Raw genomic sequence first — 26,595 nt, 5'->3', positions numbered from 1 at the left:
TGTTTTTTCTTCAATTGTGTTACATATATATATATATATATATATATATATATATATATATATATATATATATATATATATATATATATATATATATATATATATATTTATATATTAATATTCATCAGGTATCTAGTAAGTGTTGTGCTTCTGTTGCTCTATGACTTCCTACAAAATCTAACTTAATACTATTAATTATGTCCACAGGAAAATGGACACATGAAATGGGAGGGCAAACAGCCAATATGGGACCCGATGGACGTGAGTAAAATGTTATCTAATATCTTTTTAACCACATACTTCACTCTACATTATTTAATTCAAAAGCGATACTTAAGAGTTTTGTAGTTTAGACCCCATACTAGATTCTTACTTATGCATTTGTTTCCATATGGTCTTCAGAAGTGTACACAATATTATAGGTGATGTCTGAATGATATATCTATAGCGTAACATAAGTGCATCACATTGTTTTTCCTTGTACTGAGCATCCTGTGGACTTTACCTACTGCATTGTTTCCCTATCTTTAAATTACTTGAAATAATAATTCCTTCTTTTTATTCTTTTGCTGTTTGTTAAGTGAAATATGCCTGTACCACAAGGTCTGTGCATAGAGAATTAGACCATTTTGAGAAGCTGATATCACTTTAAATTAAAAGCATAATGTATAGGATTTCTGTGAAATGGTTACAGAAGGAGCAGAAAAATATATTAATTATAGTATTACATGTTAATAATTTGTATATATTTATTTTCTTTCTCAGAACCAATGATTTCACAGATGGAATTTAAACAGCCAATAAAATGGGAAGGTAAAATGCCTTATACATTATTGAAACAATTTTAAGCTAGATCCTGTGCTTAATGTAAATTATAGTGACAAGGTCAGTACATATTCCTGTTTGCAATAAACTAGCTGGGAGCTGTATCATGACAGATATCAAGCAATGAGCTACTTTTCATGAAAATCTGCTCTGTATCTGTTGCTATAAAGAAGAATAATGTTCTGCTCTAGTACACAAAAGCTACTGGACTGATTTGAGTCAAAATAGTAGATTCCAACAATATTATTTGAATCCAACAAGCCAGTTGTGTTGCAATATTGTATTGAATATGGTACCTACCATACAACCATAATCAGAGAATAGTTTGTCCAGTAATAGCTATTTTATGTATAATGCTTACAAAGCTAATACGGGATCACTTATTTATTTTTTCTTTAATTGTGTTACATATATATGTATTTATATATTGATAAAAATATTCATCAAGTATCTAATAAGTTTTGTGCTTATGTTGATCTATGACTTCCTACAAAATCTAACTCATAGTATTAATTATGGCCACAGGAGAATGGACACATGAAATGGGAGGGCAAACAGCCAATATGGGACCCGATGGACGTGAGTAAAATGTTATCTGTTTTTTAACCACATACTTCACTCTACATAATTTAATTCAATAGCGATACTTAAAGGTTTTGTAGTTTAGGCCCCATACTAAATTTATGCATTTGTTTCCATATGGTCTTCAGAAGTGTACACAATATTCTAGATGATGTCTGAATGATATATCTATAGCGTAACATAAGTACATCACATTGTTTTTTCTTGTACTGAGCCTCCTGTGGATTTTACCTGCTGCATTGTTTTCCTACCTTTAAATGCCTTGAAATAATAGTTGCTTGTTTGTATTCTTGTGCTGTTTGTTAAGTGAAATATGCTAATACTAATTATAGTATTACATGTTAATAATTTGTATATATTTATTTTCTATCTCAGAACCAGTGATTTCACAGATGGAATTTAAACAGCCAATAAAATGGGAAGGTAAAATGCCTTATACATTATTGAAACAATTTTAAGCTAGATCCTGTGCTTAATGTAAATTATAGTGACAAGGTCAGTCCATAGTGACAATCATATTCCTGTCTGCAATAAACTAGCTGGGAGCTGTATCATGACAGATATCAAGCAATGAGCTACTTTTCATGAAAATCTGTTCTGTAGCTGTTGCTATAAAGAAGAATAATGTTCTGCTCTAGTACACAAAAGCTACTGGACTGATTTGAGTCAAAATAGTAGATTCTAATACTATGATTAAAATCCAGCAGACCAGTTTTGTTTAAATATTGTATTGAATATGGTACCTACCATACAACCATAATCAGAAAATAGTTTGTCCTCTAAAACATATTTTATATATAATGTTTACAAAGCTAATGATCTATTATTTATTTGTTTTTTCTTTAATTTTGTCACATATATATATATATATATATATTTATATATTAATATTCATCAGGTATCTAGTAAGTGTTGTGCTTCTGTTGCTCTATGACTTCCTACAAAATCTAACTTAATACTATTAATTATGTCCACAGGAAAATGGACACATGAAATGGGAGGGCAAACGGCCAATATGGGACCCGATGGACGTGAGTAAAATGTTATCTAATGTCTTTTTAACCACATACTTCACTCTACATTATTTAATTCAAAAGCGATACTTAAGAGTTTTGTAGTTTAGACCCCATACTAGATTCTTACTTATGCATTTGTTTCCATATGGTCTTCAGAAGTGTACACAATATTATAGGTGATGTCTGAATGATATATCTATAGCGTAACATAAGTACATCACATTGTTTTTCCTTGTACTGAGCATCCTGTGGACTTTACCTACCGCATTGTTTTCCTACCTTTAAATGCCTTGAAATAATAATTCCTTCTTTTTATTCTTTTGCTGTTTGTTAAGTGAAATATGCCTATATTTATAGAAGGAGCAGAAAAATATATTAATTATAGTATTACATGTTAATAATTTGTATATATTTATTTTCTATCTCAGAACCAGTGATTTCACAGATGGAATTTAAACAGCCAATAAAATGGGAAGGTAAAATGCCTTATACATTATTGAAACAATTTTAAGCTAGATCCTGTGCTTAATGTAAATTATAGTGACAAGGTCAGTCCATAGTGACAATCATATTCCTGTCTGCAATAAACTAGCTGGGAGCTGTATCATGACAGATACCAAGTAATGAGCTACTTTTCATGAAAATCTGTTCTGTAGCTGTTGCTATAAAGAAGAATAATGTTCTGCTCTAGTACACAAAAGCTACTGGACTGATTTGAGTCAAAATAGTAGATTCTAATACTATGATTAAAATCCAGCAGACCAGTTTTGTTTAAATATTGTATTGAATATGGTACCTACCATACAACCATAATCAGAAAATAGTTTGTCCTCTAAAACATATTTTATATATAATGTTTACAAAGCTAATGATGGATTATTTATTTGTTTTTTCTTTAATTTTGTCACACACATATATATATATATATATATATATATATATATATATATATATATATATATATATATATATATATATATATATATATATATATATATATATATATATATATATATATATTAATATTCATCAGGTATCTAGTAAGTGTTGTGCTTCTGTTGCTCTATGACTTCCTACAAAATCTAACTTAATACTATTAATTATGTCCACAGGAAAATGGACACATGAAATGGGAGGGCAAACGCCCAATATGGGACCTGATGGACGTGAGTAAAATGTTATCTAATGTCTTTTTTAACCACATACTTCACTCTACATTATTTAATTCAAAAGCGATACTTAAGAGTTTTGTAGTTTAGACCCCATACTAGATTCTTACTTATGCATTTGTTTCCATATGGTCTTCAGAAGTGTACACAATATCATAGGTGATGTCTGAATGATATATCTATAGCGTAACATAAGTACATCACATTGTTTTTCCTTGTACTGAGCATCCTGTGGACTTTACCTACTGCATTGTTTTCCTACCTTTAAATGACTTGAAATAATAATTCCTTCTTTTTATTCTTTTGCTGTTTGTTAAGTGAAATATGCCTATATTTATAGAAGGAGCAGAAAAAAATATTAATTATAGTATTACATGTTAATAATTTGTATATATTTATTTTCTATCTCAGAACCAGTGATTTCACAGATGGAATTTAAACAGCCAATAAAATGGGAAGGTAAAATGCCTTATACATTATTGAAACAATTTTAAGCTAGATCCTGTGCTTAATGTAAATTATAGTGACAAGGTCAGTCCATAGTGACAATCATATTCCTGTCTGCAATAAACTAGCTGGGAGCTGTATCATGACAGATACCAAGTAATGAGCTACTTTTCATGAAAATCTGTTCTGTAGCTGTTGCTATAAAGAAGAATAATGTTCTGCTCTAGTACACAAAAGCTACTGGACTGATTTGAGTCAAAATAGTAGATTCTAATACTATGATTAAAATCCAGCAGACCAGTTTTGTTTAAATATTGTATTGAATATGGTACCTACCATACAACCATAATCAGAAAATAGTTTGTCCTCTAAAACATATTTTATATATAATGTTTACAAAGCTAATGATGGATTATTTATTTGTTTTTTCTTTAATTTTGTCACATATATATATATATATATATATATATATATATTTATATATTAATATTCATCAGGTATCTAGTAAGTTTTGTGCTTCTGTTGCTCTATGACTTCCTACAAAATCTAACTTAATACTATTAATTATGTCCACAGGAAAATGGACACATGAAATGGGAGGGCAAACGACCAATATGGGACCTGATGGACGTGAGTAAAATGTTATCTAATGTCTTTTTTAACCACATACTTCACTCTACATTATTTAATTCAAAAGCGATACTTAAGAGTTTTGTAGTTTAGACCCCATACTAGATTCTTACTTATGCATTTGTTTCCATATGGTCTTCAGAAGTGTACACAATATCATAGGTGAGGTCTGAATGATATATCTATAGCGTAACATAAGTACATCACATTGTTTTTCCTTGTACTGAGCATCCTGTGGACTTTACCTACTGCATTGTTTTCCTACCTTTAAATGACTTGAAATAATAATTCCTTCTTTTTATTCTTTTGCTGTTTGTTAAGTGAAATATGCCTATATTTATAGAAGGAGCAGAAAAATATATTAATTATAGTATTACATGTTAATAATTTGTATATATTTATTTTCTATCTCAGAACCAGTGATTTCACAGATGGAATTTAAACAGCCAATAAAATGGGAAGGTAAAATGCCTTATACATTATTAAAACAATTTTAAGCTAGATCCTGTGCTTAATGTAAATTATAGTGACAAGGTCAGTCCATAGTGACAATTATATTAGTGTCTGCAATAAACTAGCTGGGAGCTGTATCATGACAGATACCAAGTAATGAGCTACTTTTCATGAAAATCTGTTCTGTAGCTGTTGCTGTAGAGAAGAATAATGTTCTGCTCTAGTACACAAAAGCTACTGGACTGATTTGAGTAAAAAAAGTAGATTCCAACAATATTATTTGAATCCAACAAGCCAGTTGTGTTGCAATATTGTATTGAATATGGTACCTACCATACAACCATAATCAGAGAATAGTTTGTCCAGTAATAGCTATTTTATGTATAATGCTTACAAAGCTAATACGGGATCACTTATTTATTTTTTCTTTAATTGTGTTACATATATATGTATTTATATATTGATAAAAATATTCATCAAGTATCTAATAAGTTTTGTGCTTATGTTGATCTATGACTTCCTACAAAATCTAACTCATAGTATTAATTATGGCCACAGGAGAATGGACACATGAAATGGGAGGGCAAACAGCCAATATGGGACCCGATGGACGTGAGTAAAATGTTATCTGTTTTTTAACCACATACTTCACTCTACATAATTTAATTCAATAGCGATACTTAAAGGTTTTGTAGTTTAGGCCCCATACTAAATTTATGCATTTGTTTCCATATGGTCTTCAGAAGTGTATACAATATTCTAGATGATGTCTGAATGATATATCTATAGCGTAACATAAGTACATCACATTGTTTTTCCTTGTGCTGAGCCTCCTGTGGATTTTACCCGCTGCATTGTTTTCCTACCTTTAAATGCCTTGAAATAATAGTTGCTTGTTTGTATTCTTGTGCTGTTTGTTAAGTGAAATATGCTAATACTAATTATAGTATTACATGTTAATAATTTGTATATATTTATTTTCTATCTCAGAACCAGTGATTTCACAGATGGAATTTAAACAGCCAATAAAATGGGAAGGTAAAATGCCTTATACATTATTGAAACAATTTTAAGCTAGATCCTGTGCTTAATGTAAATTATAGTGACAAGGTCAGTCCATAGTGACAATCATATTCCTGTCTGCAATAAACTAGCTGGGAGCTGTATCATGACAGATACCAAGTAATGAGCTACTTTTCATGAAAATCTGTTCTGTAGCTGTTGCTGTAGAGAAGAATAATGTTCTGCTCTAGTACACAAAAGCTACTGGACTGATTTGAGTCAAAATAGTAGATTCCAACAATATGATTTGAATCCATAAAGCCAGTTTTGTTGCAATATTGTATTGAATATGGTACCTACCATACAAACATAATCAGAGAATAGTTTGTCCAGTAATAGCTATTTTATGTATAATGCTTACAAAGCTAATAATGGATCACTTATTTATTTTTTCTTTAATTGTGTTACATATATATGTATTTATGTATTGATAAAAATATTCATCAGGTATCTAATACATTTTGTGCTTATGTTGATCTATGACTTTCTACAAAATCTAACTCATAGTATTAATTATGGCCACAGGAAAATGGACACATGAAATGGGAGGGCAAACAGCCAATATGGGACCCGATGGACGTAAGTAAAATGTTATCTGTCTTTTAACCACATACTTCACTCTACATAATTTAATTCAATAGCAATACTTAAAGGTTTTGTAATTTAGGTCCCATACTAAATTTATGCATGTTTTTCCATATGGTCTTCAAAAGTGTACACAATATTCTAGGCGATGTCTGAATGATATATCTATAGCGTAACATAAGTACATCACATTGTTTTTCCTTGTACTGAGCCTCCTGTGGATTTTACCTGCTGCATTGTTTTCCTACCTTTAAATGGCTTGAAATAATAATTCCTTGTTTTTATTCTTTTGCTGTTTCTTAAGTGAAATATGCCTGTACCACAAGGTCTGTGCATACAGAACTAGACCATTTTGAGAAGCTGATATCACTTTTAGTTAAAGTTGAATGTATAGGATTTATGTGAAATTATTATAGAAGGAGCAGAAAAAAATATTAATTATAGGATTACATGTTAATAATTTGTATATATTTATTTTATTTTATTTCTCAGATCAAGTGATTTCACAGATCCAAAATAAACAGCCAATAACATGGGAAGGTAAAATACAATATACATTAATGAAACAATAGTAGGATAGATATATGTGCTTAATGTAATTATAGAGAAAAGGGGGGATATCTATCAAGCCGTCAACCACAAATACGCTGGAATTCCGCAGCGTAATTGTTGCGAGCTTGATCCGACCTAGTTATCAATGCCTACAGACCGGCAAAAGTTGACATTTGTGACGTAACATATGATCCGCCAGTCTCAATCCGACGCAGATCGATGCTTACGTCATTACAGATGTTCCGAATACACATTCGGCTCTATTTGACACTTTTTCAAAGTTATCAAATAGTTAACAGGTACGCTTGCGGCTATTCCGGCCCAGCGTACCTGGTTTTCAATCCGCCACCCTGGAGGCCGCGAATGCCATAGAAATCAATGGGAGTCTGAAAGCACCGAAAGCTTATGTTCGATGCTGCCAGATATCCCATTGATTTATATGGTAGAAAACAAGTTTCATTTACACCTAACACCCTAACATAAACCCAGAGTCTAAACACCTCTTATCTGCCACCCTGACATCGCTGCAACCTAAATAAAGTTATTAACCCCTATCCCGCCACTCCCGGACCCCGCTGCCACTAAATAAAGGTATTAACCCCTAAACCTCTGGCCTCCCACATCGCCATAAACTAAATTAAGCTATTAACCCCTAATCCTAAGAAACCTCTAACTTCTAAATTAAAATTACAACATCCCTATCTTCAAATAAATTTAAACTTACCTGTAGAATTAAAATAAACTAATTTTAAACAATTAATTAACCTACCCTAACTATTATACTACAATTACATTAAACTAGCAATTAAATTAACTAAATTACATATTAAAAAAACCTATCCCTACTCAAAAAAAGGGCATTTGTATGGGCATTTAGCTCTTTTACCTGCCCAGACCCTACTCTAAAAATAAAACCCACCCAAAAAACTCTTAAAAAACCTAACACTAATCCCCGACGATCCACTTACAGTTATTGAAGTCCCGCTTGAAGGATCCATCCAGCCGGCAAGAAGTCTTCATCTGGGTGGCAAGAAGTCTTCATCCGGGCGACCTCTTCCATTTTCATCCAGCCGGCAAAGTCTTCATCCAGGCGGCATCTTCTATTTTCATCCATCAGGTGCAAAGCGGGTCCATCCTGAAGACATCCGTCACGGAGCTCCTCTTATACGGTCACCGCCGTAAACTGAAACTTCAATGCAAGTGACGTCATCCAAGATGGCGTCCCTTGCATTCCTATTGGCTGAAAGGTTCCAATCAGCCAATAGGATTAGAGCTGCTAAAATCCTATTGGCTGTTCCAATCAGCCAATAGGATTTGACGTTACTTGCATTGAAGTTCCAGTTTACTGCAGTGACCATATTGAAGAGGAGCTCCGCGCCAGATGTATTCAGGATGGACTCCGCGCCGGATGGATGAGGATAGAAGATGCTGTCTGGATGAAGACTTCGCCGGCTGAATGAAGATGGAAGAGGCCTTCTTGCTGGCTGGATGGATCCTTCAAGCGGGACTTCAATAACTGTAAGTGGATCGTCGGGGGTTAGTGTTAGGTTTTTTTAAGGTTTTTTTGGGTGGGTTTTATTTTTAGACTAGGGTCTGGGCAGGTAAAAGAGCTAAATGCCCTTTTAAGGGCAATGCCCATATAAATGCCCTTTTCAGGGCCATGGGGAGCTTTGGTTATTTTAGATAGGGTTTTTATTTGGGGGGTTGGTTGGTTGGGTGGTGGGTTTTACTGTTATTGTTTTTTTTTTTTGGTAATTTAGTAATTTTGAATAATGTTTAATAGTAGATTTAAATAATTTGAGTAGGGTTAGGGTTTTTTAATATGTAATTTAGTTAATTTAATTGCTAGTTTAATGTAATTGTAGTATAATAGTTAGGGTAGGTTAATTAATTGTTTAAAATAAGTTTATTTTAATTCTACAGGTAAGTTTAAATTTATTTGAAGATAGGGATGTTGTAATTTTAATTTAAAGTTAGCGGATTGTTAGGTTAAGGGGTTAATTTAGTTTATGGCGATTTGGGGGGCTGGCGGTTTAGGGGTTAATAGGTTTAGTTGGTGGTAGTGATGTGGGAGGCCAGAGGTTTAGGGGTTAATATGTTTATTTAGCGACGGCGGGGTCCAGGAGTGGCGGGATAGGGGTTAATAACTTTATTTAGTGACGGTGGGGTCCGGGAATGGCGGGATAGGGGTTAATAACTTTATTTAGTGGCGGTAGGTTCGGGGAGCATCGGGATAGGAGTTAAACATTATAGTATAGTGGTGGCATTTAGTGACAGGGTATAAATAAAGTTGATAAAAAGCCGAATAGACGCGAGATCGATGTCTGTTAGTTAACAACAGTCCGATGCGCATCACCCCGTACTTGGTGCAGGTATTTTTGCCGGCTTTTTTAATAAATATGGAGATCGTATTCAGGTCCGCGGCCACAATGTTAGGTGATGTTAGGCGAGTGTATTGGTGCCGTCAAATTCAATAAAGTTGACGGCTTGATAGATATCCCCCAAGGTCAGTCCAAAGTGACAATCATTTCCCTGTCTTCAATTATATTTCATGAAAATCTGTAGTGTAGTTGTTGCTGTAGAGAAGAAGAATTTTCTGTTCTAGCACGCACACGGATAATAGCAACTAATTTGTTTCTATGGTAATCACTAAATAATTTTGACTGAACCATATGACTGTTTAAATTTATTTGTGAAATATCACAATGCTTACGCCAACCCTTTTAAATTTCAGCTCACTTGACCTGGTAAAAATGTCTTATACTAGCCACAAGCTAGCACAAACTAATTATAATGGATGAAAAAGAAATAATCCTCTACATTGAGTTAGCTCTGATACCTATATTACAGAGTGATTTAAATAATTGTTGATAACCAAAGCCTCCCCACTGTAATTAAGTCTAATAGGACTTTCCTGCACCTCAGCTTAAGGACCATTAAATACACTAGAATTGCATAACCAACAAGTGCATAGTAAAAAGACAACACATTGACACATAGGGGTAGATTTATCAAGCAGCGGATGCTGCAGTCTTTCCCCGCCGGAAACTTAAGTTAAGAAGCAGCAGTCGTAAGAGGTGAGGTGGCGGACAGTAATCATCCCGATCAGAAACAATCAGGATTATTGACACCTCCTGCTAGCGGCCAATTAGCCGCGAATGTGCAGGCGACATTGCACAAGCATTTCACCAGAAATACTTGTGCAATTATAAATGCTAACAGTGTATGCTATAGCGCATTATATCCGTCTGACTTTTGATAAATCTACCCCTTACTCTGAATTGGAAATGAGCAGTAGACTTTTTCTGACAAATTTAAAAATTTACTTCAATTAGCCGACCACCTCTATCATGTGATAGCCATCAGCCAATCACAGAATGATACACTGTGAACTCTTGCACATGCTCAGTAGTAGCTGAGTTGAAAAATTCTATTGAATATGGTATCGACCACACAGCCCTAATCTGAAAAAAGTTTTTCCTCTAAGATCCATTCTACGTATAATGTTTACAAAGCTAATATTGGATTGTTTATTTATGTTTCCTTAAATGTTTACATATAAATGTATTTATATATTGATAAAAATATTTCTCAGATATCTAGTAACTTTTTTATTTAAATTGCTTTTTCTGTGACCTTATAAAGAAATTTGACCCAAATATATTTTTTTTTGTCTGTGCACATGTCTAGAAATTACCATACAACCACTTGTAGAAGAGTATTTTTGTCCATGAGCTGTTCGGTGTATAATGCGTAATACATATACAGTATACTGGACATAACTCAGTATTCTTATGGTTTTGTAGCTGCAAATATATTTATTTATATATCAATATACTATTTCTCATATAGCTAGTAATTGTATCCTTTAGATTTTGTCCATATGCTTGTATGTGACTTTATACAAAACCCAACTAAATATTATTAATTATGGCCACAGGAAAATGGACACCTGGAATGGGAGGGCAAACAACCATCATAGAATCCAATGAACGTGAGTAGAATGTTATCTAATGTCTTTTAACCACATACTTGATGCTACACTATTTAATTCAATAGCTTATCTTCCCTTTCTCTCCAAAGCTATACAATTAAGATTCTTATATATGTATTTGTTTCCATATGGTACACAATATTCTAGGTGTTGTCGGAAGTCTGATGTGCCTTATCTGCACCTCAGTTAAAGAACCATTAAATACAATGCAATAAAATTACTTAGCCAAAAAGTACATAATAAAAAGACAATGCAAAAACACCCTGAATTTTAAATGAGCAGTAGATTTTTTTTCAGACAAATTTCAAAATGTACTTCAATTTGCTAACCCCCCTTTCATGTGACAACCGTTAGCCAATCCCAGAATGATACACTGTGAACTCTTGCACATGCTGCTCAGTTGTAGCTTTGACTCAGAAAGTGTGCATACAAAAAGATTGTGCACAATTTGATAATCAAAGGAAATTGGAAAGTCTATAAAAACTGCTGCTCTCTCTGAGTCATAAAGGTTTATTTTTAACTTTACTGTCCCTTTAACTTTAAGGGGGATATCTATCAAGCTGTCAACTTTGTTGCATTCGACGGCATCAATACGCTCGCCTAACATCGTGGCCACGTATCTCAATACGCTCTCCATATTTATAAAAAAAGGCAGCAAAAAGACGCGCACCAAGTACGGGGCGATGAGCATTGGACTGTTGTTAACTAGCAGTCATTGATCTCGCGTCTATTCAGCTTTTTAACCAACTTTTTTTATACCCTGTCACTAAATGCCGCCACTATACTAAAATGTTTAACCCCTATCCCGATGCTCCCCGACCCTACCGCTACTAAATAAAGTTATTAACCCCTATCCCGCCGTTCCCGGACCCCACCATCACTAAATAAAGTTACTAAATGCACCCACTATACTAAAATGTTTAACCCCTATCCTGCCGCTTCCGGACCCCGCCGCCACCTAAAAAAAGTTATTAACCTCTATCCCGCCACTCCCGGACCCTGCCGCCACCTAAAAAAAGTTATTAACCTCTATCCTGCCACTCCCGAACCCCGCCGCCACTTAAATAAAGTTATTAACCCCTATCCCGCCACTCCCAGACCCCGCAGCCACCTAAAAAAAGTTATTAACCCCTATCCTGCTGCTCCCCAACCCCGCCGCCACCTAAATAAAGTTATTAACCCCTATCCTGCCGCTCCTCGACCCCACCGCCACCTAAATAAAGATATTAACCCCTATCCCGCTGCTCCCGGACCCCACCGCCACTAAATAAATGTATTAACCCCTAAACCTCTGGCCTCCCACATCACTACCACTAACTAAACCTATTAACCCCTAAACCGCCAGCCCACCACATCGCCATAATCTAAATTAAGCTATTAACCCCTAAACCTAACAAGCCGCTAACTTTAAATTAAAATTACAACATCCCTAACTTATAATAAATTTAAACCTACCTGTAGAATTAAAATAAACTATTTTTAAACTATTAATTAACCTACCCTAACTATTATCCTACAATTAAATTAAACTAGCAATTAAATGAACTAAATTACATATTAAAAAACCCTAACTGTACTCAAATTATTTCAAAATACTATTTAACCTTATTAAAAGTACTACATTACCAAAAGAAAAAAAACGCTAACGCCTAGATTTAGAGTTTTGCGTTAGCCGTTAAAACCAGCGTTAGGGGCTTCTAACGCTGGTTTTGGGCTACCGCTGGTATTTAGAGTCGTGTAGGTAAGGGTCTAACGCTCACTTTCCAGCAGCAACTTTTCCATACTGCAGATCCCCTTACGCCATTTGCGTATCCTATCTTTTCAATGAGATCTTTCTAACCCCGGTATTTAGAGTCTTGGCTGAAGTGAGCGTTAGAAATCTAACGACAAAACTCCAGCCGCAGAGAAAAGCCAGGAGTTAAGAGCTTTCTGGGCTAATGCCGGTTTATAAAGCTCTTAACTACTGTGCTCTAAAGTACAACACCCCTAAACTACCTATGTACCCCTAAACCGAGGTCCCCCCACATCGCCGCCACTCTATTACATTTTTTTAACCCCTAATCTGCCGACCGCACACCGCCGCAACCTACATTATCCCTATGTACCCCTAATCTGCTGCCCCTAACATCGCCGACCCCTATATTATATTTATTAACCCCTAATCTGCCCCCCCAACGTCGCCGCTACCTTACCTACACTTATTAACCCCTTATCTGCCGACCGGACCTCGCCGCCACTATAATAAATGTATTAACCCCTAATCCGCCTCACTCCCGCCTCAATAACCCTATAATAAATAGTATTAAACCCTAATCTGCCCTCCCTAACATCGCTGACACCTAACTTCAAGTATTAACCCCTAATCTGCCGACCGGAACTCACCGCTACTCCAATAAATTTATTAACCCCTAAAGCTAAGTCTAACCCTAACACTAACACCCCCCTAAGTTAAATATAATTTTTATCTAACGAAATAAATTAACTCTTATTAAATAAAATATTCCTATTTAAAGCTAAATACTTACCTGTAAAATAAACCCTAATATAGCTACAATATAAATTATAATTATATTGTAGCTATTTTAGGATTAATATTTATTTTACAGGTAACTTTGTATTTATTTTAACCAGGTACAATAGCTATTAAATAGTTAATAACTATTTAATAACTACCTAGTTAAAATAATTACAAAATGACCTGTAAAATAAATCCTAACCTAAGTTACAATTAAACCTAACACTACACTATCAATAAATTAATTACATAAAATACCTACAAATAAATACAATTAAATAAACTAACTAAAGTACAAAAAATAAAAAAAGAACTAAGTTACAAAAAATAAAAAAATAATTTACAAACATTATAAAAATATTACAACAATTTTAAGCTAATTACACCTACTCTAAGCCCCCTAATAAAATAACAAAGCCCCCCAAAATAAAAAAATGCCCTACCCTATTCTAAAATAAAAATAGAAAAGCTCTTTTACCTTACCAGCCCTTAAAAGGGCCTTTTGCGGGGCATGCCCCAAAGAATTTTGCTCTTTTGCCTGTAAAAAAAAAACATACAATACCCCCCCCAACATTACAACCCACCACCCACATACCCCTAATCTAACCCAAACCCCCCTTAAATAAACCTAACACTAAGCCCTTGAAGATCTCCCTACCTTATCTTCACCACGCCGGGTATCACCGATCCGTCCAGAGGAGGCTCCGAAGTCTTCATCCAAGCCCAAGCGGGGGCTGAAGAGGTCCATCATCGGGCTGAAGAGGTCCATCATCGGGCTGAAGTCTTGATCCAAGCGGGCGCTGAAGAGGTCCATCATCTGGCTGAAGTCTTGATCCAAGCGGGCGCTGAAGAGGTCCATCATCGTGCTGAAGTCTTCTATCAAGCGGCATCTTTAATCTTCTTTCTTCCGGATCCATCTTCATCCCGCCGACGCGGAACATCCATCCTGGTTGACGACTTCCCATCCATCCGGAGCGGGTCCATCATGAAGACATCCTGCGCGGAGCTCCTCTTCAATACGGTCACCGCCGTAAACTGGAACTTGAATGCAAGTGACGTCATCCAAGATGGCAGCCCTTGCATTCCTATTGGCTAAAAGATTTCAATCAGCCAATAGGATTTGAGCAGATCTCATCATATTGGCTGTTCCAATCAGCCAATAGGATGAGAGTTCAAGCCTATTGGTTGATTTGAACAGCGAATAGGATGAGAGCTGCTCATCCTATGATTTTAAAAGCAATTCCAATTTACATCTATCATCAAATTTGCTTTGTTCCTATGATATTCTGTATTTAAGAGATACCTAGGTAGCATCTAGAGCACTACTTGGCAGGAAATAGTGCTGCCATCTAGTGCTCTTGCAAATGGATAACATTCTTGCAAAAAAGCTGCCATATAGTGCTCCAGAAAAGGGACGACTCCTAAGCATACATCCCTGCTATTTAACAAAAGATGCCAAGAGTACAAAGAAAAATTGATAATAGAAGTAAATTAGAAAGTTATTTAACATTTCTGCTCAATCTGAATCATGAAAGAAAATTTGTGGGTTTCATATTCCTTGAAGAGAATTTGCGGATATGTGTAAAGTTGTTAAATGTATTAAGCTAGAGTCTAGACTGTGTGAATCAAGAAGATTTGTATAAAGAGTTGTACCAATGACAAATAGATGCCACATGTGAAACGCCTCCATGAAACGTTTAATGAGTTGACCATTTCCTTTTCTAGAACTAGCGGAGCCAGGGATGCAAATTCAGGGACCAGTAACGTGGGAAGGTATTTTACACTCTTTTTTTAACAATTTATTGTGTACTTTAAGATAGTCAGTAGCCAATACATTATAACAAAGTGTTTAAAAAAACAACAACAATGCTTTAAAGGGACAGTAAACACCTTGTAATTACAAGTCAAATTATGCAAGTGGGTGTATAAATTAAGCAATTGTACCTATATAACTTAGGCATCAGTGTACCCTTTATACACAAGTGCTAGTACAACGTTGTGTCATTACGTTTTAGTGCTTTGTCTCTAAAATAAATCATAATTCACTGATATGATTTATTTTTAATTACTTGGGGGGGATTCTCTGTACCATTATAAAGCAAAGACTTTTAAAAACTGAAATTAACCATATATTGTAACTAATTTGCATTGCCATTACCCCTGTCATAAATATCTATACATATCTGCTGGAGTTGGACTCTCTGGTCATCTAACTTCCCTTATAACCTTTCCTGGAGAAATGGACTTCAATAACCATTCACTACAAGACACCCAGCCACGGCACCTGCTACTATATAATGATCCCAACCACCATAAGACATTCACCATAGGGAAATCTGGCAATATGACTGCCATATGAAAACTCTTGACCCCTGTAATTCTCTGGTTCAAGATGCGTCTACCAAAAGAAACAAAATAAACTTCTTACTCTAAAACTTCTACTGGAAGGAACCCATTAAAAAATATAAATTTTACAATAATTTAAAAATCGGAAAACATAACAATTAAGGTAATGTGGAAGAGTCATCGTTAACTTTATTGTTTACATTAGATGGCTAGAGATGTTTGAATATTAATTCAACCAAAACTGAAGACCACATTTTAGGGATAAGATGAGGTTTTGAGAGGTTCATTTAAGAGTGATAATAAAATCTAGTGAGCCAATGAGAAGAGGCATACGTGTATAGTCACCAATCCCCAGAGCTCCCAGTAGTGCATTGAAATAATTTTGATAATAATTAAGTTGAAAAGTCTCTTAGAATTAAATGCGTTGTTTGATCCATGAATCCTCCCTTTTAACCATATGTAATAACCAGCTTCTATACTGTTATATTCTTTTCTTTTTATTCTCAGTTCCAAATCTCAACACCCAGCCATTCCCACATGTTAAAAAGTATATCAAATAGTAAAGATATACAATAGTAAGGATATGCAATAGTAAATATGTGTCTTTATAATAATAAAATGGCAAAAATTATGAAGTTATTGAATTACACACATTCTGGCTTTATTGTTTGTTTTTGCAATTTTATTAAAAGTTATTTTTTTTATCTGTAGGAGAATGGACAAACAGAATAGAAAAGCCAGTGTCTGGCAATAAGTAAACATATATAATACTCCATATAAAGTGGCCCTTATACTGTTTCAATGACATCTCTATAACAATTTGTAACAATGACTGTATTTTGTGCTAGCATATTGTAAATTATAAAAAATATCGGCTAGATCACGGGTTTTGCGTTATGAGTAAAAAGGCAGCGTTAAGGCTCATAACGCTGCTTTTTCACTACCGCTGGTATTACGAGTCTTGTAGGTACGCAATTTTCGTAAAGTCTTTTTTCAATGGGACTTCCATTGCGCTGGTATTACAAGCTTTTATTTTTAGGCCAAAAAGTGAGCGATACAGCCTATCCTGCAAGATTCGTAACGCATTCTAAAGTCAGTAGTTATGAGTTTTACACTACAGAGCTGTAGCATAAAACTCATATCTAAAGTGTTAAAAAGTACACTAACACCAATAAACTACCTATTAACCCCTAAACCGAGGCCCTCCCACATCGCAAACACTATACTAAATTTATTAACCCCTAAACCTAAGTCTAACCCTAACACCCCCTAGCTTAAATATAATTAAAATAAATCTAAATAAAACCTACTATTAATAACTAAATAATTCCTATTTAAAACTAAATACTTATCTGTAAAATAAACCCTAAGATAGCTACAATATAACTAATAGTTACATTGTATCTAGCTTAGGTTTTATTTTTATTTTACAGGCAAGTTTGTATTTATTTTAACTAGGTAGAATAGTTACTAAATAGTTATTAACTATTTAATAACTACCTAGCTAAAATAAGTACAAAAGTACCTGTAAAATAAAACCTAACCTAAGTTACAATTACACCTAACACTACACCATAATTAAAATAATTAAATACATTAACTACAATTAAATAAAACTAATTACAATTAAATAAAATTAACTAAAGTACAAAAACAAACAAACACTAAATTACAGAAAATAAAAAAAGAATTACAAGAACTTTAAACTAATTACACCTACTCTAATCCCCCAAATAAAATAAAAAAGCCCCCCAAAATAATAAAATTCCCTATACCCTATACTAAATTACAAATAGCCCTTAAAAGGGCTTTTTGCGGGGCATTGCCCCAAAGTAATCAGGTCTTTTACCTGTAAAAAAAGAAATACAACCCCCCCAACAGTAAAACCCACCACCCACACACCCAACCCTACTCTAAAACCCACCCAAACCCCCCTTAAAAAAACCTAACACTACCCCCTTGAAGATCACTCTACCTTGAACCGTCTTCACCCAGCCGGGAACAAGTGGACCTCCAGAGGGGCAGAAGTCTTCATACGATTCGGGCAGAAGAGGACCTCCAGACGGGCAGAAGGCTTCATCCAGGTGGCATCTTCTATCTTCATCCATCCAGAGCGGAGCGGGTCCATCTTCAAGACATCCGACGCGGAGCATCCATCTCGGCCGACGACTAACGACGAATGAAGGTTGCTTTAAATGGCATCATCCGATCAGCCAATAGGATTGAGCTTGCATTCTATTAACTGATTGGAACAGCCAATAGAATGCGAGCTCAATTCTATTGGCTGATTGCATCAGCCAATAGGATTTTTCCTACCTTAACATTTCCCATAGGAATCAATGGGATATCGGGCAGCAGCGAACGTAAGCTTTTGCTGCTGTCAGACTCCCATTGATTCCTATGGCATCCACCACCTCCAGGGCGGCGGATTGAAAACCGGGTACGCTGGGCAGGAAAAGTGGCGAGCGTACCTTGTAGGATTTTGATAACTACCAAAAGTAGTCAGATTGTGCCGAACTTGCGTTCGGAACATCTGGAGTGACGTAACCATCGATCTGTGTCGGACTGAGTCCGCCGGATCGTATGTTACATCACTATATTCTACTTTTGCTGGTCTGTAGGGCTTGATAACTACGGCGAATCAGGCTCGCCACAAATACGCTGCGGAATTCCAGCGTATTTGTGGTTGACAGCTTGATAAATAGAGGCCCTGGACTCCCAATCCTCATACTGTGGGACGAGGATTGCGCTTGCTGCTGTGCTGGTTGTGAGTCTACCAGATGCCTCTTTGGATCCGGTTAGCTTATTAAGCACATTCCTGTGCATTTCGGATGTAATAACTCAATAATATTACAGCACAAAGTTAATTCCTTTTATTTTATAATTTCTTGTACTTAGAGAAGTGTACTGGAGAAACAGAGCAACAATTTGTAACTAAAATAGTTTGGGCTTCTAACCTGTTTGAATTAAGTGTAACAGATGCACGTACATATAGACACATATATGTAGCACATATGCATACATATAGACTTACATATGTAACACATACATATATACACATATATGTAACACATGCACATACATATAGACACACATATGTAACACATACATATAGACACATATATGTAACACATACACATACATATAGACACACATATGTATCACATACACATACATATAGACACGCATATTTAACACATATACATACATATAGACACACATATGTAACACATACACATACATATAGACACATATATGTAACACATACACATACATATAGACACACATATGTAACACATACACATACATATAGACACACATATGTACCACATACACATACATATTGACACACATATGTAACACATACACATACATAAAGACACACATATGTAACACATACACATAAATATAGACACACATATGTAACACATACACATACATATAGACACACATATGTAACACATACACATACATATAGATACACATATGTAACACATACCCATACATATACACACACATATGTAACACATACATATACATATAGACACACATATGTAACACATACACAAACATATAGACACACATATGTAACACATACCCATACATATAGACACACATATGTAACATATACATATTGACACACATATGTAACACATACATATAGACACACATATGTAACACATACACAAACATATAGACACACATATGTAACACATACCCATACATATAGACACACATATGTAACACATACCCATACATATAGACACACATATGTAACACATACACATACATATAGACACACATATGTAGCACATACACAAACATATAGACACACATATGTAACACATACCCATACATATAGACACACATATGTAACACATACATATTGACACACATATGTAACACATACACATACATATAGACACACATATGTAACACATACACATCCATATTGACACACATATGTAACACATACACATACATATAGACACACATATGTAACAAATACATATAGACACACATATGTAACACATACGCAAACATATAGACACACATATGTAACACATACCCATGCATATAGACACACATATGTAACACATACACATCCATATTGACACACATATGTAACACATACACATACATATAGACACACATATGTAACAAATACATATTGACACACATATGTAACACATACACATGCATCTGGACCCAGACACAAACACTTTCACATCACTGACAGTAGTTCTGTTGGAATACAACAAGAAGAAAGACAGAATGTTGAGTTATCCATGAGATCTTTCTAATGGAAAGCAATACAACAGTGGATGGTCAGTTAAACATGGAAACACCAAGCACTGCTTAATCGCTCACTGTGAAGTTAATATAAACTAATATATGATTGTCTCAGCTCACTATAACATATATTTACTTCTAGTTTTGTACACACTGAAACTTATTCTGTTCAATAATTTGTAAATGTCTCTGTTGTTATATGAGACAACTTTTCTAGCTGAAGGTAGAACTAAATACACTTTTAATTAAAAAAGCTGATAATCCTGACCAATAACAGCTTTTTACATCCTTCTCTTTTGTACTGTGAAAACAAATACAAATAAAGTTTGTATATTTCTAAAAGTCATATTTGTAAATACATCAAAGCTTCTCTCTCACTTTTTGTGGTACTATAAAATATTGGGACATCTGATTCACCTATATCTCTTTCCCTACTGGATGATTCCATCCTAGCCCCACCAATTTTGTCTACTAGACACTGACTTTTGGTCCAACAATTATGTATTCTTAAAATATTACACTGAAAAAAAGAGAAATAATGTGAACCCATAACACTAAACTTAATCCCATCTGAATCTAACTCTTAACCACAAATCAAAGTCTAAATCTAAAGAGAGATTGAGAGAGATGGGGAAGGTGTGGATGGTGAGATATCTGATTATAGTTCATATTTAATGTATCAGAAACTTGTATTTATAATGTGGAAATAAAAATTATGCTTATTATATTTACAGTACATACAATCCAGGCAGAAGATATGCTCCAGGAAAGTGAGTATTCACAATATGTCTGGTATCTGCTCAGCAACAACTTTACATAATAGCTTCTAAACTTTCAGGAACATTTAGTTTTGGAGGCACTTCCACATGCTGTGTATAGTTTTTTAAATTAAATCTAAAAATATGACATGAGTGAAATGATTAGTCTCCTGTGTTTTACTGACTGGGACCTTTGGTCTCAATGAAATAATAGTGTATTATATTCAATATAAATATTAGGTGTAAAATTTAATATGGATATTTATCCAGCAGGCACTAAACATTCCACAAAAATAGTAGGGGATACTATTTCAGTGTCTCTCCTTAGTACCTCTTACACTTATCTTCACTATCATATAGTTTGCCCTATATATAGGTTTCTGCAATACCAGTTAGTTCCTTTTTTGTGTGCACACCAAGTACTGCCATATTTTACACTTATGTGACCCGTGTAATAAAACCTGATGATAAATTACACCAAAGGACTACACTAACAAGTTTAATAAACTTCAAAAGTATAACTAGGTAGGCTCAGGAGGTAGGATCTAGTTGCTGATTAGTGGCTGCATATAAGTGCCTCTTGTCATTGTGCTCAGCTATCTCACAGTACTGAATTGCTGCTCCTTAAACAAAGAAAATTAAGCACAATTGGCAATATAAATAAATTGGAAAGTTGTTTGAAAATGATGCTGTAACTGAATCATGATTTTTTTTTTGCGGGGGTTCATGTCCCTTTAAGAACAGTGTGTATATCCCCAGTGCAATTTCTGTTTGATTTTCTTCTGGGCAGTTTGACATAAAGATTAAGATAAGTTATTTATCCGCCATGCGAGTGACGTGTCCATTTTCCTTCCTCTTAAGATTCACTTTTCTTTATTTCTCACTCATATCCTTTCCTTCTCTCAGTTCCAGTTTGCCTTTGATATTATCACGCAGACAATACATTTTATAAAGTAATATATTGGACTAGATTATGAGTGGAGCTCTATTTTGCACTCCTGCTCACTCGTTAACTTCGCTAGACGGAAGCTTTTTGCACGTGTCGGGGTGCGTTCATATAACAAGTTGAAAGTAAAAGTTAGGGGGGAAAAGAAGACCAGATGCACGCAAAACTTTTAAATTTGAATATCGTGTTAACGTATTCTCCCATAAACTTCAATGGAGCACGAAAACTGCAAAAAAAAAAAAAAAAATAACACCATACTGGCAAGCTAACCCGATCACATTTATTCAAGTGCGCTAAACTCAACATGAATTATTAATTTGTCACCTTCCATTGTTCTGAAAATATAAGAATATATTCTATTTATTCTTAAATAAATATTTCTATAAATATCTGATGATATATAAAGGTATCAATATTTACATTTACATATATATATATTTAAAATTCTTAGAACATATTCCCCTATGTAAAGAACACTGGAATGTGAAATATTTACAATACATACACAGTTAAACACTTATTAAATATTGTATAAATATGATTTGTTATGTTTTCAGCTACTTGACCACAAAGGGCGCCAATGCACACACACACATATATATATATATATATATATATATATATATATATATATATATATATATATATATATATATATATATATATATATATATATATATATATATATATAATATATATATATATGTCTATATATGCAAACATATGTAGTTGTGTGTTTATATGTATATATATATGTCAGTAAATACATACTGTATATACAAATATAAATACATATTGCGCTATACCAACGTTAAATTAAATTGTATTCAAGCGAACACATTTACTTTTAACTTGTATTATGCACTCTATTTCAGTCATGTTACAGGTAGCGCACCACTCATAATCTAGCCCACAGTAATTCATGTAAAAAATACACGTTAAACAAAATATATCAAATTAAAATTTCAGATCTATAGAGAAATTATTCCACTTGTCTTATTTAAAGCTTAACAAAAAAAAAAAAAAAAATGTTTTTACCATTAATATTTTGCAGGCTCTGAAGTGACCTCACTGGGCAGAGAGTTTGTTACTGTGTTTATGCAGAATCATGAATTCAAAGAGACCCCACAACTGGAACTTCTGGTTACTGGCACTAAACCGTCTACCTCTGTCACTATCACCATTAACAAATCTGACTTTAGGAAGGAGGTGAAGGTTGGAAATGGAGAGACAATATCAGTTCCAATCACAACAAATGTAGAGATGAGCGGCACAGACACATCACCAAATTCTATAGTGATTAAAGCTGATTTTGGAGTCACAGTGGTCTCTCGCAGTTATAAAGATGGCAGCGGTGACACAGCTTTGCTTTACCCAGTGCGTCTGTGGGGAGTTGAGTATTATATCATTACCCCTCCATGGGGGGCAGATGGAGCTTACACTGAGTTTTCTGTGATTGGCTATGAAAGCCCCACTGTTATTAATATCTACCTAAAAGGAGCTGTGAGTTTCCAAGGACAGGATTATCCCAAGGACAGCAAGCTCACACTCACCCTTGAACCTTTCCAGGCTATACAGATTCAGAGTACTGATGATCTCTCTGGCACTAAGGTAGTTGCAGATCATCCTGTGGCTGTCCTCAGTGGTCACACATGTACTGAGAAAAATGGAGATTGTGGTCATGTGTACGTACAGCTCTTGCCAGTGGCCAGCTGGGGATCCTCATTCTTTGTACCAGGGATATCCTTCCAGCCTAAATCTGATATTGCTTTTATTATGTCTGCCCAAGATACTTGCATTGAATACCAGTCTGGGGAGAAGATAGAAAACAGAAATGTGGTAGCTGGAGAGTTGATGCAGTTGGAAGTTACAAAATCATCTCCACTATTCATCCATGCCAATGAGAAGATACAGGTTTTGTTTTATGGTACGGGTGGTACATTTAATGACATACCCTTTGACCCTTTGCTCACCAACATTCAAAGCACTGAACACTATGGCACCGCTTATGAGCTCATAGGGCAAGATAAGTTTGAAACAAATCTGGCAATTATTGTGAGCAAGACCACAGCTGAATCAGGAATCACTGTTGATGGAAAGTTACCAGAAGGAATTGTATGGAGAGAAATCCCTGGATCTGAGTACTCATGGGCAGAATATAAATTTGGTAGTGGCTTCAGTTATCACACAATGCAGCATCTCTCAGTACCCTTTGGCCTCCTGATCTTTGGGTGTTCTTCAAGTCTTACCTATGGGTATTTGGCACCTTGCATCAAGGGTAAAAAGAATATTTATTACTTTTTATATTGTATTTTAAATATTGCTTTTTATTTAATTTTATTATTAAAAATATTTTCTCCAACATATTTAAATTAATGTTTTTTTGTATTCTAGCTCCAGTGCTGACTGGGTCAGTTGTGGAGGGTAAGTTGAAATTCTAACTGGCCAGTAAAGTACGTTCAATAAGGTTATAGAGGGTTGAAGTTACTTGTTGATAGAACACACGTTTACCACCACTTTCGAATGTATGCTCTTCTGTCACTTTTATTTCGTGGTGAATTTACTAATAAAATTCACTAAACATAGTGAGACAATACAGTAAGGTAAATATTTATTAAGTGACATAATAACGCAACTGTCCATACCTATAACCCTAGATATAGACTACATTTAATAGCTTTTAGAAAAGCACAACTTTGGACATTAAACAAAAGTGTTTTATTATTTATGGTATCCTTCCAGTGGAACTCATTGTGGGCTACAATACAAGTGGAGCACAATGCTCTATTTGCTCACGTTGGGGGGAAAAACGCACCTTTTCAGGCGCATGTTAAACAACAATGATATTACAAGTTGGAAGTCACAAGTAAACACCGCAACCTCAGACCTCTTGTAAAGTGAAATTAAGTATAACAAGACACATGAAAAATACATTGTTCAGTACAGTAACACTCATATTAACACTGTCTGATATATATTTCTAATTAACTATTTTACATTAAAAAGTTATAAGGGTTCTAATTTATTTGATGTCAGGTGTTAGAAAAGAAGCTGGCCTAAAGTGCCTTTACTTAGGGATCCATTAAAAAAAACATTTACTCATATTTGTATGTCTAAAAATATAAATGTATATTAATGTATAGATATATATAAAATATAAATAAATATATTTATGTATTTACATTTGTATATATGTATTTCAAAACATATATATATATATATACATATATACACATATAAACACATAAATATATTTGTATACATTAATATACATATATATCAATGCTGTGTTGCAATCAGGGTTGCACGAGCTGTGGCTGTTAGTTTGTTGGTATGAAAACAAGGATCCATTAAATTCTATGGGGAATTGCGATTATGCGATTGCAATTACGCAAATTGCCCGTTTGAGCATCCTAATCACAATATTTTTACCTTCAACCTTTAATACGTGTGCTTATTAACGTGTATGGTTAAATCAAATCAAACACAAATATTGCACACATTTTCCTCCAACTGTAATCTAGGCCACTATGTACCACAAAGCAAACAGTTCAAAAATGTGGCTGAATGCGTTATAACGGAGCTTAACTTGCAACTCATGCTTGTGATGAGGGAGAGCTTGAAAGCTTTTTTGAATTGCACAATTTTTGAGTTGTTATATTGCTACAAGATTTTTCACACAAAACAATTAGCTTAAATGTATAGGCAGCAACAGAGAAAGTGGTGTAGTTTGTCATGAGGTCTGTAGGTGCAGTAACAGTAGTGGTGTAGTTTGTCATGAGGTCTGTAGGTGCAGTAACAGTAGTGGGGTAGTTTGTCATGAGGTCTGTAGGTGCAGCAACAGAGAAAGTGGTGTAGTTTGTCATGAGGTCTGTAGGTGCAGTAACAGAAGTGGTGTAGTTTTTCATGAGGTCTGTAGGTGCAGTAACAGAAGTGGTGTAGTTTGTCATGAGGTCTGTAGGTGCAGTAACAGAAGTGGTGTAGTTTGTCATGAGGTCTGTAGGTGCAGTAACAGAAGTGGTGTAGTTTGTCATGAGGGCTGTAGGTGCAGTAACAGTAGTGGTGTAGTTTGTCATGAGGTCTGTAGGTGCAGTAACAGAAGTGGTGTAGTTTGTCATGAGGTCTGTAGGTGCAGTAACAGAAGTGGTGTAGTTTGTCATGAGGTCTGTAGGTGCAGTAACAGAAGTGGTGTAGTTTGTCATGAGGTCTGTAGGTGTATTAACAGAAGTGGTGTAGTTTGTCATGAGGTCTGTAGGTGTATTAACAGAAGTGGTGTAATTTGTCATGAGGTCTGTAGGTGTATTAGCAGAAGTGGTGTAGTTTGTCATGAGGTCTGTAGGTGCAGTAACAGTAGAAGTGGTGTAGTTTGTCATGAGGTCTGTAGGTGCAGTAACAGAAGTGGTGTTGTTTGTCATGAGGTCT

The 26,595-nt window shown here is 34.8% G+C and overlaps 1 protein-coding gene across 1 annotated transcript; it reads left to right on the top strand.

Annotated features, from left to right (window-relative positions):
• The first annotated feature begins 1,340 nt into the window (after positions 1-1,340).
• Positions 1,341-24,614, top strand: LOC128638765 (IgGFc-binding protein-like). The gene is made up of 7 exons (XM_053690902.1): positions 1,341-1,404; positions 2,385-2,438; positions 3,536-3,589; positions 4,616-4,669; positions 11,262-11,315; positions 23,228-24,451; positions 24,568-24,614. The coding sequence occupies exons 1-7, from the start codon at positions 1,341-1,343 to the stop codon at positions 24,612-24,614; spliced, it is 1,551 nt and encodes a 516-aa protein (XP_053546877.1).
• Positions 24,615-26,595: the final 1,981 nt, after the last annotated feature.

The sequence above is a fragment of the Bombina bombina genome, chromosome 8 (genome assembly GCF_027579735.1).
Source record: "Bombina bombina isolate aBomBom1 chromosome 8, aBomBom1.pri, whole genome shotgun sequence".
NCBI lineage: Eukaryota > Metazoa > Chordata > Amphibia > Anura > Bombinatoridae > Bombina > Bombina bombina.
This window is presented reverse-complemented; position numbering and strand designations above follow the sequence as displayed.